The sequence below is a fragment of the Pelophylax lessonae genome (genome assembly GCF_965119305.1).
Source record: "Pelophylax lessonae genome assembly, chromosome: 2".
Taxonomy (NCBI): domain Eukaryota; kingdom Metazoa; phylum Chordata; class Amphibia; order Anura; family Ranidae; genus Pelophylax; species Pelophylax lessonae.
In genome coordinates this window covers 411,317,369-411,336,772 of record NC_138769.1, presented here as the reverse complement: position 1 = coordinate 411,336,772, position 19,404 = coordinate 411,317,369, and the positions used below count along the sequence as shown (strand labels likewise).

Below are 19,404 nucleotides of genomic sequence, written 5' to 3'. Positions count from 1 at the left end.
TAGGTGCTATAGGTCTTGCCAATCATATACATGGTCGTGCACGAAGAGGAACCCAGGACCCACTGCACCAGTGTAGGGTCTGACAATGGGTCCAATGATTTCAACCCGATACCTAGTGGCAGTCAGGGTGCTATTGTCTAGCCTGTAGAGGTCTGTGTGCCCCTTCATGGATATGCCTCCCCAGACCATAAAGGACCCACCACCAAACCGCTCATGCTGAATTATGTTACAGGCAGAATAACATTCTCCATAGCTTCTCTAGACCCTTTCACACCAGTCACATGTGCTCAGGGTGAACCTGCTCTCATCTTTGAGAAAAGCACAGGGCACCAGTGGCGGACATGGCAATTGAGCTCCACTGTGTTGGGCAGTTAGCACTGGGCCCACTGGAGGACATCAGGCCCTCAGGCCACCTCATGAAGTCTGTTTCTAATTGTTTGATCAGAGACATTCACACCAATGGCCTGCTGGAGATAATTTTGTAGGGCTCTGGCAGTGCTCCTTCTGTTCCTCCTTGCACAAAGGAGCAGATACCGGTCCTGCTGATGTGTTCAGGGCCTTCTACAGCCATGTCTAGCTCTCCTAGAGTAACTGCCTGTCTCCTGGAATCTCCTCAATGCTCTTGAGACTGTGCTGGGAGACACAGCAAACCTTCTGGCATTGGCAGGTATTGATGTAACATCCTGGAGGAGTTGGACTGCCCGTGCAACCTCTATAGGGTCCAGCTATAGCCTCATGCTACCAGTAGTGACACTGACCCTAGCCAAAATGCAAAATTAGTGAAAAGCAGTCAGAAAAGATGAGTGGGAAAACAACTGTCAGTGGCCTCCACCTGTAAAACCATTCCTTTTTGGAGGTTGTCTCATTGTTACCCTCTAGTGCACCTGTTATTAATTTCTGTAACACCACCAAAGCAGCTAAAATTGATTAACAACCCCCTCTGCTACTTAACTGATCAAATCAATATTCCAGGGGTTTAACTGACTTGATGCTAGACTCTTATTAAAAAGCGTTCCTTTAATTTTTTTGAGCAGTGTATTTTAGTATGATTCAGACCTGCGAGCAATGGCATTCAGCGGAAGAACATTAGCCACATAAAACAGACAGGATGTTTAAAGCAGAAGTACAGCCAAAGGTCATTTGGCTGTACTTCTTCTGTGAATCACAGGAGTGCAGTTTGTTTTGCACTCCGGTGACTCGTTTTCAGCACACAGTGGGCTGAAGTCTGCTGTCAGCTGATGTCACCGAGGCGGTCCAGGCTTGGGAAAGATCGCAACCATATGGTCGGGATCCACCCAGGTACCTGTACCAACACCTGGTTCAACCTCTGAGCCAGTGAGCACAGGGGGAGAGCACAGAGTCAGAGCTCTGAGAACCGACTGATCGGCGGTGTTTGATAGCTCAGTTCAGTGTTAGAGCTGGCGGGGGGACAGATGCAGCATCGGGCCGAAATGCTGGATCTGAAAAAAAACAAAAAAAACAAATCCCATACTTCTCTTTTAAATTCTTATGCATCTTAGTTACTGTTAAAAGCATTAGGACCCTGAAAAAAACATTTTGCTGAAAGTGCCTTGGGTTTTTTTTTTTTTGGGGAGGTTTCTGCAGGTATGTGCTGGCACCTGGAGCAGTTTGCTTCCCTTCCTCTCAAAGACAAATTTTCTATAGAGAGACAGTTTATATATTAGCAAGTCTTACTAGATTTCTGCATAGAACATATAATAAGGGAGATATATAAGGCTCAAGCAAATTGAGGAACCTAAAAACAAAGCCTGAATGCACCAAAATAAAATTTAGAAATACAATCAATGAACTGATAGATAGCTATTTATACCTGGTGCCTGCAACAGCTCCATCATTCTTTCCCAATGGTTCATCCAGTTCCACTCCGCACCATTCTCCCTTTGCAAAATCTGTCTCTCCAACATAGCGAACGACGCCCGTCTTTGTTCCACCGACCTGAAAGGCAAAACACATGCATGTAAACCAGGAAAAACACAATATAGTCACTGTAGAGTGTAGACGCTACACTTCATCCTGGAAGAGACAGCTACAATCTGATTATGCATGTTTACAAGCACTTATTGTCAAGTTTATCACAATGGAAAACAATTAGTATAAAGATGCCTTTCACACGAGTGGACCGATCAGGGGCGCCTGTCAGTTTTTCATGTGGACCCGATCAGACCCTCCATTTTCCTGCAAGGACTTGGGGATGTTAACGGACTTGTGTCCGTTTATACACGCCGATATCTAATCCTATCTGATCCGCTAAAAACAGACAGATGGGGATCTGTTCCCCATCCGTCTAGCAGATTGGATTAGATGGCAGTCAGGTGTAAACAGAGCAGGGGTCACATGGGCAGAAAAAAGTTGCGCACTGCAGATAGTTTGGTACGCATTTAAATGCAGCTCTATGGTAATCAATAATTCCATAAAAACATCTGCCTCTACATATGAAAATGTGCACTGCATTTAGTCATGCACAAAAAATGTTGGGCACAGCTGCAGATTTTACATGCGTAGATCTGCAGATTTTACTCACATACGAGCATAAACTTATAAGCGTGTATAAAAGTTCTCTCTTTGATGCACAAAATACGGTTCTAAATGCAGCGTTCTTTTGCTGCCCATGTGAATGAGCTTTAGCTCTGCCAGCAAGAACCTCTTCTTCATGCAGAAAATATGCGTCTAAATAAAGCCTTTTACTGCCTGTGTGAATGAACCGTAAAGATCGGAATACAGCGAATTTTTGCGCCCATGAGCAATAGCCCATTTATCCCCCTTGCTTTTCAATTGAGCAATAGCCCATAGGGGTTACTTGACCAGTACTTTTCATCTACTACAATAAAATTATTAAATAGGGAATTCATGTGGACTTCACAGGAAGACTTCAGCTGGATAGATCAGTGTTCTGGTAACACATAAAAGAAGAAAATGGTGGCACACCACCACAGAATCCAATGAAGAAAAGTTCCTTTATTGACATAAGTGGTACAAGGTACAGCAGGGTAGGACAGTAGACGCGTTCACACGACTGCTACGTGCTTGTCCACCTTTGTAGTGAACAAACACGTAGCAGTCGTGTGAAACGCATCTACTGTCCTACCCTGCTGTACCTTGTACCACTTATGTGAATAAAGGAACTTTTCTTCATTGGATTCCGTGGTGGTGTGCCACCATTTTCTTCTTTTATGCTTCTCCTGGTGGCGAGCCGAGGTTCAGCACCCACTTCGAATCGTGGACTTTGACTAGCCTGAGCAGTGTTATCTCTTTTCATTGTTCTGGTAATACAGGCAGGAGGAAACGGCAAATACTCCCTCTCATATTTTACAGGTATGAGCGTTTTAAAAACTTTTTTTTAAGACAGGATCACTTTAAAGCTGAATTCTACCTTAAGCAGTTAAATACTCAGCTGGCAACTCACCTGTCAAAGTATTTGTAATTCTATTCAGCCTGTCTTGTGACAGATTTAAAACCATAGAAAAGTGTTCACATCCAACTACCAACATTCATTTAACCCACAACCGAATTATAAAAACTGTAATCTGTTTCAATAAAACAATGAAACCCTATGTTTTTACAAATCCTTTCCTGTTTATGCACTGAATTATCAGTGAAACACATTTTAGGAGTAGTCATTTTCATTTGATGCATGGCTACATTTACCATAAGGCACAAGCCTCCAAATTTACAAATGATGACAACTACGTCCTTATTCATTCTTCTGCATAAAAATCAAACTGCATACTGTCTCCAAAAAAAATTGTAGTATTCATTCTTATTAAAATAAGGGCAAAAATGAAATATTCAGAGGTGCTGAGGGCATCATGACATCGAAATAGAGCCCTGATTTTACTCATAAGAGACATTATGACATTTGCCAAAGTTGAGAGTTGTTAGAGTTAATTTACTAAAACTGGAGCGCACAAAATCTGGTGCAGTTCTGTCGCTTCAATACTGGGCACTTTTACCCCCTTCCTGCCCAGGCCAATTTTCAGCTTTTAGCGCTGTCACACTTTGAATGACTATTGCGTGGTCATGCAACACTGTTAAATTTTTTCAATTTTTTTCACACAAATAGAGCTTTCTTTTGGTGGTATTTAATCACAGCTTTTTTTTTTTTTTTAAAAGACAGAACATTTTGAAAAAAAAAAGTTTTTGTCAAAATATTTTGTAAATAAGTAATTTTTCTCCTGCATTGATGTGCGCTGATGAGGCTGCACTGATGGGCACTGATAGGCTGCACTGATGGGCACTGATGAGGGGGCACTTATGAGCACTGATGAGACTGCACTAAAGGGCACTAATGAGGGGGCACTTATGAGGAGGCACTAATTTGCAGCACTGACTGGCACTGATATGCAGCACTGAGGAGCACTGATAGGTCCACTGATGGACACATATATTTGGCACTGATGGGCACTGATAAGCAGCACTTATGAGCAATGATAGGCAGCATGGACAGTAATTTTTCTCCTGCACTGATGTGGCGGCACTGATGCGCACAAATTGGCATCACTGATGGGCACAGACTGGCATCACTGGTAGGCACTGTTGGGACTGCACTGATAATCATGGCACTGATGATCAGTGCCCTAAATATCTTTACAGGTCTCCCCTGTGAGGATTTGCCACCGATCAGCTCTCCTCTCCTTACACCCTGTCAGTGTGAGAAATGACAAGACGATAAGCGACATTTCCTTGTTTACATGTGATCAGCTGTGAATGGACACAGATGATCACATGGGTACAGAGCCGCGTCAGGGTCGCGCCCTGTCCCAGTCTCCTGCAAGCCTGCAAGCGTGGTGAGACTGAGGTAATGTCATATGACGTCGTCCCAGAACAACAGAGCATTCCGCCCACATCTGTCTACGGCAGGCGGGAGGTAGTTACCTAAAAAAGCTGAAGTTGCACCGGACTTTGCACTCTCCAGTTTTAGAAAATCAACCCCATATCCTGCTCCTTTTATTGCACTGGTTTCCCTGTCCCCTGACCTCAGCAGGCAGACACTTGCCTCCCTGGCCTGGCCATTTACTTCCGTTTCATATAAACAGGTGGTCTCATGAAAACAGGAAGCACTGGTTGCTCCTTACAACTGAATCCAGCAAAAATGTAATTAAGTTTGTGCGGGATTTCATGAAGGAGATCCAATTGATTAACATATACATCTCTCTGCTTGGCAAGATGGCAGCAGCTGCCTACAGATTTTACAATATATTTACTAACCCTGCAGCGTCTTTAAGGACGATGGTGTGAACATAGGTGTGCACAGCCTATTGCATTAGGGTGTGCACTCCAAAGCTCAAACAAAGATGCCCTTCTCTGCAGTCTCAGCTGCATGGGACAGTGAATGAACAGGAAGTGCTCTTTGCTAAGTGGCTTCCTGTTCATTCACAAAATGAATCATAGTAAACAGTTTACTATGCTTTGGTTGTGAATGAACACAGTGAATAAGTGTGTTCACTGTGTTCATTTAGAAAAGGAAAGGGCTGGTAAACGACATATTTACTAACCCCTTCACCTGCTCTCCATCCTGAAACATCCCCCCGCAGCAGCTGAAGGGAGAGGAGGAAAGCCAGCAGCACTGCAGGGTAGGGGGCCAACACTGGGGGGGAAGCCTGGGCAGTAAGGGGAATCGGCACCGCACACAGTGCACACAGGCACACTTGGCACACCCCCTATGCATGCCTGGGTGTGAAGTTGAACAACTTTATTAGGCAAATATCTATTAATACCTTTGTTTTCCAATGGCAAGACTGGGTACAGATTTTCTTTAAGAGCAGTAATCCATATCAGCCTGTTAGAGTCAGATCAGTACAAGGTGGATTCCAATTGGTTGCTATGGTTTGATCCACTTAAAATAAAGGCTTTCTAAATATCCTTAGTAAATTTAATTTAGGAATCAGGTAGCCCCAATTGCCAAATTACCTATATTACTGGCAACTTAAAAATGACGTTACCTAAAGTGGTTGTAGGCAGAAGGTTTTTAATCTTAATGCATTCTATGCATTAAGATAAAAAACCTTCTGTGTGCAGTAGCCCCCCTCAGCCCCCCTAATACTTACCTGATGTCCATCTAGATCCAGCGATGTTGGAGCAGTGTTTCGGCTGCCCAGAACTCCTCTCCTCTTTGGCTGAGACAGCATCGTGGTGCCATTGGCTCCAGCTGCTGTCAATCAAAGTCAGTCAGCCAATGAGATGAGAAAGGGGGGGCCAGGCAGTGGCTCCATGTCTGAATGGACACACAGAGCTGTGACTCAAATCCAGTGCCCCCATAGCAAGCTGCTTGTTGTAGAGGCACTCAAAAGAAGGGAGGGGCCAGGAGCACCAAAGAGGGACCCGAGAAGAGGAGGATCCGGGCTGCTCTATGCAAAACCGCTGCACAGAGCAGGCATGTATAACATATTGCTATTTTTAACTAAATAAAAAAAACAAGATTTTACAATCACTTTAAACAAAAACAATGTTCCTTGATTAGACAGATATGCCATCATTCAACATATATTTTATAAAAAAAAAAAAAAAAATGTCTACAGGTTTTAATGGTTTGTTTGCAGATACATTATCCTGAAAATCTGTATGCTCACCCAACATGCACAGTGCATTTGGGGTGAGAACTTTATATGCCATGTGCCCATCCAAACAAAAAAATATTGAAAAATTGAGCTAACAAATCCAACAGCAAGATCTCCTTGTATAAAAACAAAACAGAAGAATTAAAAGGCTTCATTCCTCATAAAATAGACATATTCATGGAAATCACAATTTCATTATAGTAAATTGAGGCTACACTTCCTTTTTCAAACTTCTGTGCTGGATTAAACTGTAGCTGTGAATTCATTCTCCAGCAAGAACATCCTTCATCCATCCATCAGAAAAAAATAATCTTGTGCTACTGGTTACCAAAGTTCTCAGAAATGAATCATTTTAACCTTTTAAGAGAACAGTTCTGTGGCTGTAATGCCTCCTAGCCTTAACTTGTAACTCATGTGTGAAAATAGGAATATTTTTATGACTGTTTAAAATGTTCTTTTTGGAGCAATGTTGTCATATTAGAGTTGACTTGGAAATTCCATAGTGGAAACTTTTACATAGATACATCTGTCCACCAATGTGCTACTAAGAGCTAATATTGTTAACCACTTCCATTCTAGGCCTATTCTGGCACTCCTCTCCTACATGTAAAAATCTACGTGTAGAAAAATATAATTTTTGTAAGAACTTACCGTAAAATTATTTTCTCTGAATCCTCTGACAGACGCAGCCACTTCATAGTTTCCTCACAAATGGGTAATGCGCCACCTACAGGAGTAGACTAGGCAGTGAAGCTATTTAGAAAAACTTCTCACTAGACACACCCTTAGGGGCTGTCCCCTCAGACATCCCAGACACATCCAGCTTACTAATCAGTTTCGCAGCAAGCAGTGAAGGAAAAAAAACAACCAACCCCAAAATAGAGGGGTGGGGGCTGCGTCTGTCAGAGGACTCAGAGGAAAGAATCTTACGGCAAGTTCTTACAAAAATTCTATTTTCTCTTCTCTTGCGTCCTCTGACAGACGAGCCACTTCATAGTTTCCTCACAAATGAGATGTCCCAAAGCAGTGTGAGGAGTGGGAAGAAACGCAACCAACTAAACGGTAACGATCCATCAAAGCAAGAAAAAAAAAACGTAGCCAACAGGGCAACATAAGCTCAACCAATAGGAGCTAACCTCAAAATGAAAATTCACCCCAGGAAGAGAAAACCAAGTCTCTTCAGCAAACAGCAGCCTGCTAAACCTTGCGGCCAAAGGAAGCATCCGAGGATGCCATTAAATCAATCTTGTAGAATTTCCTAAAAGTGTGTATGAACGACCAGGTCGCTGCCTTACACACGTGAACCACAGAAGCCTGATGGCGAAAAGCCCAAGAGGCACTCATGGCTCTAGTAGAATGTGCCCTCACAGGGAAAGGAGGCATCTGACCCTTTAGTGAATAGGTCTGAACAACCGTCTGCCTGATCCATTTGGAAATGGTTGCAGTGGACACAGCCGAACCCTTACGAGGTCCCTCAGGAAGGACAAACAGGGAAACATTACGAAAAGATTTCGTGGCCGACAGATAAATGCTGATCGCCCAGACCACATCCAGTGAATGTAGAGCAAATTCCTTGGGATGCTTGGGCTTCGCACAAAGCGAAGGCAACACAATATCCTCATTGAGGTGGAAAGCAGACACCACCTTAGGGAGAAAAGAGTGGTTGGGTCGCAGAACAACCTTAACCCTATGAACGACCAGATAAAGCGAACGGCAAGACAGTGCCGCCAACTCAGACACTCTGTGAGCAGAGATGATAGCCACCAAAAAGGCAACCTTCTGGGACAACACAGGCAGAGAGACTTCTCTGATATTCTCAAAGGGAGGAACAAAAACAGGGAGATGTGTTGGGCGCTTGTGCCGACCAGTGGGACCCGTACTGGGATGTGGATAAGGTGGAGAGAAGTGCAAAGATCCGATGTTGATTCAGAGGGCAGCGCTGTAGGCAGGCAAAAGCCAAAATCCTGCTGGCACACATAAAAACAGAACAGGACAGGCGCCACTCAGCAACAAGCAAAGTTTATTGCACAAAAGACATAGCACACTTACATGGAAATTAGGTTTGGGCTTCTCCTGAAGGTTTCTATACCCCTGTATCTTCCTGTCAGCCGGACCCGCCGGACCAGCAGCCGGGAGATGACGCCACTGAATGAAATCCAATGGGGGAGCAGGACCAAACCACAGACGGCGGTGGACCGCTCGTCGGCTATCGATGACGTAACGCGTTTCGGAGCATGCATGCATAGAAAACATCTGAGGAGGGAGCGCAGTACGCATGCTCCGAAACGCGTTACATCATCAATTGCCGACGAGTGGTCCACCGCCGTCTGTAGTTTGGTCCTGCTCCCCCATTGGATTTCTTTCAGTGGCGTCATCTCCCGGCTGCTGGTCCGGCGGGTCCGGCTGACAGGAAGAAGTGCCATGCCATACAGGGGTAGAGAAACCTTCAGGAGAAGCCCAAACCTAATTTCCATGTAAGTGTGCTATGTCTTTTGTGCAATAAACTTTGCTTGTTACTGAGTGGCGCCTGTCCTCTTCTGTTTTTATATTCTCAAAGGGAGGGAGGTCATTGCAAAGCGGACAAAACCAAATTCAGATCCCAAGGAGGCAAGGGGGATCTCCTTGGAGGAGCTAAATGATGCACCCCTTGAACAAAAATGCAAATCAAGGAATTAGCCGTTCTCCATGCTGTCTGCAGAAAGTGAAACTCCTGGGAGGAAGTGACCTAAGATCACTAGAGGCCGAACTCCCCTTGAGCCACAAGAAAATGGTTCCATAATAAAGAATAGGAGAAGGACAGGGAAGATACAGTGCGGCCTGCCCACATTCAAGATGGCGCCCAAAAACGGAACCAAAACACACAGCAAGGCAGAAAATGGCTGCTGCACCCACATCGATGCTGCCTGGCTGCCTGCACCCAAAATGGCGGCCGAACACGGCGTCGCCGATCAGGAGCCCAGGAAACAAGGCCACCGTGTGAATCCACCACAGGGACCCCCTCCAGGACAAGGTAGTAGTCATACACCCCCCTTGGCGTTAAACGCCACTATAGTGCCCCCACTGGGAACTGGGAAGGCAGGACCTGTCCTGACAGGCCAGGGTGATCTTACAGAGACCGCAGCTCTGACATCCCCAGGAGTGGGCCCAGATCCCCCCCACCGATGAATATCCCAGGAACACAGGGGGCAGTATCACTCACCATACCATGGACCGCGGGCTCCACTCTGATACAGCTTGCCTGCCACCCTGAGTGGGGGTACTGCCAGCCAGGTACGCTGCAACCGCGGGCGTTCCAGGGTGATGCATCCCAGCAAAAATCTCAGTTCGCAGGCTCGTCCCCATTCGTAGGGGCACCATCGTGGCGAGGCCTGGACAGACCATAACCTGCGCATGCTCGTTGGCCAGGCTGGGAGACCATAAGGATCTAGATTATCCAGTACGAAACCTCAGCCTGGCTATATTGCCATTCACCAGGAGGATCCCCCTGACACTAGCTAGCGATAGTGAATAAAGAAAAATAAACAGAAACATTTCTCAAAGAAAATAAAAAAACTAAGACCGGAGTCCCAGCAGGGAAACCTAGGTCCTACTCCTAACACTAGGCAGCAAGAAACTGATTAGTAGGCTGGATGTGTCTGGGGTAATGTCTAAGGGGACAGACCCTAAGGGTGTGTCTAGTGAAAAGTTTTTCCGAATAGTTTCATTGCCTAGTTTACTCCTGTAGGTGGCACATTACCCATTTGTGAGGAAACTATGAAGTGGCTACGTCTGTCATAGGACGTAAGAGAAATTACTCAGAACCCCCTAAACATTATATATGTTCATGAAAAAACAAACAAACACTAAAGTTAGCCTGATTTTTTTGTATAATGTGAAAGATGCTGTTAAGCTGAGTATATAGATAACGAACATGTCACACTTCAAAATTTCCCACACCCGTGGAATGGCGCCAAACTTCGGTACTTAAAAAACCTCCATAGGCAATGCTTTAAAAATGTTAAAGGTTACCTGTTAAGAGTTACAGAGGAGGTCTAGCACTAGAGGTATTGCTCTCGCTCTAATGTTGGTGGCGTTAAAGCACAATTGTGGTTACTGTGACAACGCGTTTTCCCGGGGAGCTTAAGAAGGAGGCCACACCTCCAAAATGCATTGTCATAGCAACCGCAATTGTGTACATTGACGTTGGGAGACATCTCCCTCTCCTCTTTGCCTCCGCCTGTGGTCTCCGTAGGCCTCTCTAGTCTCCACGTCATCGTGCGGACGCCAGCATGCAGAGTTGGATGTGATTACTCCCGGAAGACATCGCCTGCGGACTGGAGAGAGAGCTGTTGGCAGCTTGCGGCTTCATATAGGAGAGGGATACTGACGTGTTGATATGAATTTGATGTGCCTGATGTCTATTTACAGAATGTGAGTCTGTACATTTTCAGCTTTTTTACTTCTCAAATAAACAGTGTTATACTACGGCGGCTGTGCGCTCTCTTCTTTTTTGTGTGTTGGGATGATCTATCGCAGGGGTGTCAAACTCAATTTCATTGCGAGCTGCATCAGCATTACGGTTGCCCTAAAAGGGACAGTTGAATCTGTAAGACTATTTAAATGTGTCTACTCTTTATTATTTTAAATAATTGACACTGCATTCAATTGTTACTGGTTTGAGTAATAATTTAAATGTAAAAATGTAATGCTCGTTTGGCTGTACATCTCCTATGGATCACAGGAGTGCAGTCCGTTCTGCACTTCTATGACCCCCAAGTCCACTCTCTGTTGACATCACAGAAATCGGACCAGGCACAGCGTCATCATGACCAAAGAGTTTGGATCCGCCAGGTGCTTGGACCGACACCCGGCTCAGGCTCTCAGTGACCCGCTGAGAGCCTGAGCCGGCTGCTCCCCACCCCTCCCCAGTCCAAAGGAGGCAGAGCAGGGAGTGTTACTGACAGTCAGTGGCTCTCTGCTCAGGGAGCTGTCAGAACCAAGCGATCGGCGGTGTTCGATCGCTCGGTTCTCAGTGTAGAGGCGCCAGGGGACAGATGCAGCATTGGACCAATGCTGCATCCACCTAGGTAAGTATAAATGGGAAAAAAAGTAATCTCATCCATCTTCTTTAAGACTTAAACTGTGAAGGGCAGGTGCAGACCAGCATGGAGCCCACTCACACTGTCTGAGCAGTCTCCAGTAAAGTTTTTTTGTGCATGATTCCAGTATTGTGCAACCCTCCTTTTCAACTGGCATAGAATTGTATTATTCCTATATTATTTTAAGCAGATGTCCAGAAGACTCAACCCCCTCTTACATTGGATGCCAAGAGCTCCCCCACCATCAGAAGTCAAGAGTCCCCCACCATCCCTTAAATCACAGCGTACCCCTTACCTTTTGCTGCTGCTGGGAAGAAGCTAGGGATGCAGAGCTGGGAAGCAGAAAGTGCAGAATCTCGAGGAGGACTGGAGGAGGGCTGGAGTCAGCTGCCAGAGTCAGCTGAATGCTGAGACCAGGGAGGTGGAGATGAGGGGGTGCTGGGGCTGCACAGAGAGGTGTAGGAGGAGTTCTGTCCTCTCTGCTGCCGACTGCTGAGGGGATCTGGGGGGGTCACAGACAAGCCTCTTTGCGTCCGCACAAATGAGTTCAGGATCTAGAGGAGGAGTTCCGTCCTCCTGTTTGATGCCAACTGCTGAGACAAAGTAGGGGTGGAGATGAGGGGGTGCCGTAGCTGCAGGAGATGTGCGAGGGCCACATGAAATTGCCTGGGGGGGTCAGATTTGGCCTGTGGGCCTTGTGTTTGACACATGTGGCCTATAGCATGTAATGACCAGTTCAGAACAGACTCTGTCCCTATGTTCCTCTAAAGTGTAAGCCTACCCTATAGACACTGCAATGAGCACTGGATGATGTTATTTTTTTTTTTACTATACTAAAGAAAGCCAGGCAGTTGGAAGAAAGCTTTTGTTGTAAACTGGTACATATATATTTTTATATGTATACTTTGGAAGCACAACAGCTACTTATTTTAGCCATGCATATTTTGTTTACAATCATAAAGTCAGCGAGAGGAATAATATATCGTTGCTCTTTCCCATCTGGCCAGCTATGACATTATGAAAAAGAGAAAAGCACGTGACTGTTGAATGCTAAAAGATCCTAAAAAGAGTAACAGTAAAAGGCATGTTTATCCCTGTAAACATGTATACCAAAGAAGAGGCAGGGATATGACAAATTAACCACTTCCGGACTGCCTGCCACATATATACTGTGGCAGGGCTGCCCGGCAGCGCAAAATCACGTACGTGTATGTGATGTTGTGCAGGAGATGTTGGGGCGCACACGCACCACTGGAGCGCTGCTCCCACTGTGATTGGACACCAATCAACGGGTCTGGCGGCTGCGATGGCCACCAGGACCTGCCGATCCATTCTATTTAAACAAGGCAGACCACCTCTGTCACAGAGGAAAAGAGAAATCTTGTGTTTCAGCTTGATCTCTCTTTTCCTCCAGTGCATCCACTCCCCCTACAGTTAGAAAGCACTCCCTAGGGACAAACTTAGCCCCTTGATTGCCCCTGTTGTTAACCCCTTACCAAATTTTTACCAAAAATATGTAGCAGAATACATATTGGCCTAAATTATTGAAAAAAATATATATTTTTAACATTTTTTTATTGGGTATGTTTTATAGTAGAAAGTAAAAAATATCGCTATTTTTTTTTCAAAATTGTTTATAGCGCAAAAAATAAAAACCGCACATGTGATCAAATACCACCAAAAGAAAGCTCAATTTGTGGGGAAAAAAAGGACATCAAGTTTATTTGGGTACAGCGTCGCACGCTCGCGCAATTGTCAGGTAAAGCAACGCAGTGCCATATCGCAAAAAATGGACAGGTCATTAAAGGGGTAAAACCTTCCGGAGCTGAAGTGGTTAAATAGAGAGTACCAGGAGATATATGATAGTGATTGAAGTGCATTTCACATACTATAGTAATCAAAGCATAACTGTTCCACAAGAAGGCTAGTACAAGTAGGTTGCTGCCTAGGCACACCTGCCACATTCCAGTATGCAGTGCAGATATTAAAGGGATGTGACCATGTGGCATTACACAAAGCAGTGGGATGTGCTTAAAGTGTAACTCTTAATTTTGACAAACATTGTTGCAGATTCCTACCTTTTGTTATTATGAAGAATCCCTGTGTGTTTCTCTGTGCCCATGTGAAGAAGTGAGTCTAATGGGAGTGATTTCATAATTATCAATCAGCTGCAGCACCTGCAAAGCCTTAAGATGTGATTTCCGATTGGGAGTGTCTTACCCAAAATACATTTTTGTTGCAGGGGATGCCTGAAATCTGACTTGTAACTTAGTGCAGACTTCTGGGAAAATTGGTGAGCCAATCACACAAGCAGGAAATTACATATCTTTGTGGGGGGGGGGGGGGGGGGGTTCAGAACACCTTCAGGTAGCCATATTGCATTGCATTTCACAGAAAATTACACAGCTGCAAATTGAAAAGGAAAGGTAATTTTTAATAGCATTCTATTACAATATGACTCATTTCACAATTGTATATGCTATATTATTTTTTTTTTTATTTGCTATATTTTTTTCCCACTAAAGTAGAGTTACCCTTCAAGCTCCAGCTTTCTGTAAACCTAGAGGTCAAAGACTAAGTTCAGGGGGCTCCTGTTGTGTAGGGCGGATGAGCATTCATGCACACAGCCTATATTCACTCGTTTTAAATGACCTGTTTACTTTAACAATAAACATCTCTACAATAAATATTTTTAAAGGTTTTTCATATTTTAGATTTTAGTTCTGTTCACTTCCTATATCTTTTCTAAATCCATCTGATTTTATTACTCAGGTCTCCATATAAGCCATTACATTAAATATACGAATCTTATCAGAAATCAGACGGTATTCTAGTAGCATAGCAATGGAAAGTGATAAGGTTTGCATTGCTGTCTTATCTCTGCTTCCACAAGCTGTCAAAAGGAAGACTGGTGTTAATGTGTTTGTGACAGCACATGAGATTAATAGAAATGATAGCATAGATTTGAGTGAAATAATAACTACTACAAAGGGAAGAAAATCATGAGTACGAAACATGAAGGGCATAGATTTTTTAGATCAGTATGAAAAATGTTGGTTAAAATGGAACACACAGAAACTGATCTATGGCCACAAAGGTTGGATGAAAAATTAAAGAAGATTTAGGGTATGTGATAGGTAGAATGTAAAGAAAAAGGGGGTTTGAATAAGCCCCTTTTTCTAGATGGGATGGTGACAGGCCAATTTAGTTTAACCACTTACCGCCCGCCCGCCGTCATATGACGGCGGGACGGTGCGGCTATTATCCTAGGCGGCCGTCATATGACGTCCGCCCATTCATGCAGGGCAGGCGTGCGATCGCGGGCGCGCCGCCGTGCACTACCGGTGTCGGCGTGTCCCCGGGACACAGCCGGTCACCGGCAGGGGGGAAACAGCCAATAGGCATGGCTGTTTCCCACGTGATCGGCTATGTTGCAATGACATAGCCGATCACAACAGTAGATGCCGGCAGAAGACCGCGCATGCGCGATCGGGAGCGTGCAGCGCGGTTATGTCGGTGGCTATGTGTTCCCTAGGAACACAGCTAGTCACCGACAGTGAAAAACAGCCAATGACAGTGGCTGATTACGATGTGATGGGCTGTGAAGCCATTCACAGCCCATCACAAATGTAAACAAAGAGCAGTAACTCACTGTTACTAGCTCATCTTCCCTCACACACCGTTTCCAGTGTGAGGAGAGCTGAGCCAGAAACAGTGAGTTACTGATCTGTGTCTGTCAGTGTAAAAAAAAGTGTCACCAGCCCCCCCCCCAATTTCACCTGTCACCCAACAGTCACCTGTCATCAGTGCACAAAATCACTACCTATAAAGTGCACCTGTCACCAGAGACTGCCAACAGTATCGCCAGCGGTGCACCTGTCACCCATCGGTGACCAGCGCCCATCACCTGTCACCCCATCAATCACCGTCACCTGTCACCCCATCAGTCATCGTCACTTGTCACCCCATCAGTGATCGTCATCTGTCACCCCATCAATCAGCGTCACCTGTCACCCCATCAGTGATCGTCATCTGTCACCCCATCAGTGACCGTCACCTGCCACCTATCCGTCACCTGCCACCTATCCGTCACCTGCCTGCCACCTATCCGTCACCTGCCACTCATCAGTGATCATCCGCAGTCACCCGTCGCACAGCCAAATTGTCCAAAAGGTTGTACAGCAGCGAGGAGGCGTTTGAGATAATCTCTATGGATAATGAGGGCACCGGGGAGCTCTCATCAGTATCCCAATCCAATTCCGAATCCGATTCGGAATTTGAAGTTGCTAACAGTAGCGGATCGGAGATGGACTCGGAGGAAGAATGGGTCCCTCCCAAAAGGGCACGGCGCTCTGGAAACCGGGCAGCCACAAGGGATACACCCCAGGATCCTATGCCCAGCACCAGCACTGCCACCACCAGTACACCCCAGGATCCTATGCCCAGGCCCAGTACCCGCTCTGCCCCCAGCGAAACACCCCAGGAGCGAATGCCCAGGCCCAGCGCTGCGGCATCACTCCCAATTTCAAATCCCCCTTCTACCAGCACTGGAGTGTCACATCCCCCAAGAGCCAGGGCCACTATCCACCTCCCAGATGCTCTTGCCAACCCAAGATGGCTGCCCTCCAACTCGGGATCAGCAAATATTCCCCCTTTTACCGCACAGCCAGGTGTGCAGGCCAATACAGACAATTTTTCTTTTATTGATTTTCTCCATTTATTTTTGCCCAATGATTTTCTGCAATACATCGTGGACCAAACGAATCTGTATGCCCAGCAGTTTATTGCTAACAACCCCCAATCTTCCTATTCCCGTCCCTTTGAGTGGAGAGATTTAACCTTGGAGGAATTTAAAATGTTTTTGGGCCTCACCATAAACATGGGGGTTACAAAAAAAAATGAAGGACATGCCTATTGGTCCACCCACCCCATACACATTATGCCCATATATTCTGCCCTAATGTCCAGGTCCAGGTATGAAATCATCATGCGCTTCCTTCATTTTAGTGACAACAGCCAGTGCCCCCCCCAAAATCATCCAAATTTTGACAAGCTGTATAAAATTCGCCCCCTCATAAATTTTCTTTCCCAAAGTTTTGCAGAACTTTACGTCCCAGATCAAAACATTTGTGTAGATGAGTCCCTGCTACACTTCACAGGCCGGCTTGGAATAAAGCAGTATATTCCAAGCAAAAGGTCCAAATATGGGGTCAAACTATACAAATTGTGCGACCGAGCTACGGGATATCTGTATGCGTTCCGCATATACGAAGGAAGAGATTCCCAGCTCAATCCCCCTGATTGCCCGGCCTACATGGGCACAAATGGAAAAGTTGTATGGGACCTGGCGTACCCACTGCTGAGGAAAGGCTACCACCTTTACCTAGATAATTTTTATACCAGCCTGCCCCTCTTCAGACATCTCTACCTTGAAGGAACCCTGGCCTGCGGAACCACCAGGAAGAACAGAAAGGGCTTCCCACAGTCCTTAGTAAATAAAAGAATGAGGAAGGGGGAAATAGCAGCCCTGAGAAACAACGAGGTGCTGGCCTTGAGATGGAAGGATAGCCGAAATGTGTACATGATGTCCACCATTCATGACGACACCACAGTGGAAGTTCGGAGAAGAAGAGGTCCCATCCAAAAACCATCATGTGTGCAGGATTACAATCTTTACATGGGGGGGGTGGATTTTAACGACCAGATGATTCAGCCCTACTTGGCCACAAGGAAGTCCCGATTCTGGTATAAGAAGGTTGCAATTTATTTATTTCAATTGGCATTTTATAACTCTTATGTAATCTACTCCAAATCCACTGAAAGACCCATCGCCTTCCTAAAATACATTGAAGAAATTATCACGACCCTTGTCTACCCACAAGGACTCCCCCAAGAAAACCTTCGCTCTGAGGCTGTTAGCCGACTTAGTGAGCGCCACTTCCCAGACTACCTTCCACCATCTGAAAGAGGCCGAAGACGCCAAAAAAAATGCCGTGTGTGCAGCAGAAGGGGGTTTCGTAAAGACACCAGCTTCTATTGTCGGTACTGTCCCTCCCAACCTGGCCTGTGCATTGGAGAATGCTTCACACGGTACCATACATTCATAAATTACTAGCCCATTTCCCCGTTTTCATCTGTGCTGACCAATTTTCCTCATGCCACTGCCTTCCACATAAACTGACCCTGGCCTGTTTTTCCACTATGCCTCTGCCTACTGTTTGGACTGCTTTCACGTGAACTGACCCTGGCTTGTTTTACCAATTACGCTTCTTCTTACTGTTTGGATTGCTTCCCTGTGAACTGACCCTGGCCTGTTTTTCAACTACTCTTCTGCCTGCCGATTGGATTGCTTGCACGTGAACTGACCCTGGCTTGTTTTACCGACTATTCTTCTGCCTACCGCTTGAACTGATCTGTCGCCCCCTGCTACTGTAGTACACAGGGGTCTCACATATGTGAGGGGCTCCAGAGTTGTTTTTCCGGATAGAGAAAACCAATTTTTTTGGTTCTCTCTGGGTTCCGTAAATTCCGGATTAGGGTCTGGAGTCCGGAGGCTTCAAAGAGATTTGGGTGGGAGAAGCCTCTACCCCTGTCCCCAGGTCTCACCTGACCAAGGCCCTCAGCTTACTACCATCATGCCTCTGCCTGCTGCATGATATTAGCTGGAGAGTGGTACAATGATTGTCTGCAGTGTACCGGGACCAATATTATGGCTGTGCTGACCATGTCTCTGCCTGGAAAATTCATTTGGACAAATGCTGCGGCTGTGCTGACAATATCCCAGACTATAGACTATATTCCTGCCTGCTGCCTGGAAAATTGCTATTGTCATCGCTAAGCATGTCCCTGCCTGCTGCCTGGACTAATGCTCTCCTCTGTGGACAACTGCACTACTACAACCACAGGTAATAATTTTTTTTTACACTTTCCTTTATAGAATGTATTTTGTAATGTATTTATTGCTATGTACATGCTATGTGTTAAAAAAGTGGGGGCCTTCAAAAATGATAGGTTGTCAGGAAATTAGATGTGCATTTTATGTAAAAGTCTCACACGTGTGGTATTGCCATAATTAGGAGCAGTAGCAGAATGTATTTTGGGGTACAATTTTTGCTATATACATGCAACCACTTACCGACCGCCTAACGACTATATACATCGGCCATTTAAAGCTAAATACTGGGGTTATGGCAGCAGATAGCTGCCATAACCCCGGTATTTTTTTAAACGGCGGGCGGTCGGCTTTCAGATAAGGGTGGTCCCAGTGGCAGATTCGCCGCCGAATCCGCCGCAACGGTGCATGGGAAGAGGTGCCCCCCCCCCCTCCCGCCGCGTCCTAGACGTTTTCTCAGCTTACCGGACCCGCCGGCAGCGGGGAAAACTATCCGGTCCCAGATCCTCAGAGACAGGAAGTTGAGTGAGGGCAAGATGGCCCTCACTCGACTCTATGGTCTTGGAGGACCGGAGCTACGTCAAAAGTCGTTGCCTAGCAACCGGTTTAAAGGGCCGTTTTTTTTTGTTTTTTTCTTTTTTTCTTTTTCAACAATTTTTTTTTTTTTTTTTTTTAGTGTAGTTGTGAGGTGTGAGGTCTTTTTGACCCCAGATCTCACAATAAAGAGGACCTGTCATGCCTATTTCTATTACAAGGGATGTTTACATTCCTTGTAATTGGAATAAAAATGATCAAAACATTTTTTTAAAAAAAACTTTTTAAAAATAAAAAATTATTAAATAAAATAAATAGGAAAAAA

General features: G+C 45.4%; 1 protein-coding gene across 3 annotated transcripts in view; it reads right to left on the bottom strand.

Moving 5' to 3' along the window:
• CLIP2 (CAP-Gly domain containing linker protein 2) overlaps nt 1-19,404 on the bottom strand; it is a 196,309-nt gene that overhangs the window by 64,077 nt on the left and 112,828 nt on the right. For all 3 annotated transcript variants that reach the window (XM_082245205.1, XM_082245203.1, XM_082245204.1), the window contains exon 4: nt 1,832-1,956. In XM_082245205.1, coding sequence (XP_082101331.1) covers nt 1,832-1,956 — 125 coding nt within the window. The remainder of the gene's footprint in view (nt 1-1,831; nt 1,957-19,404) is intronic.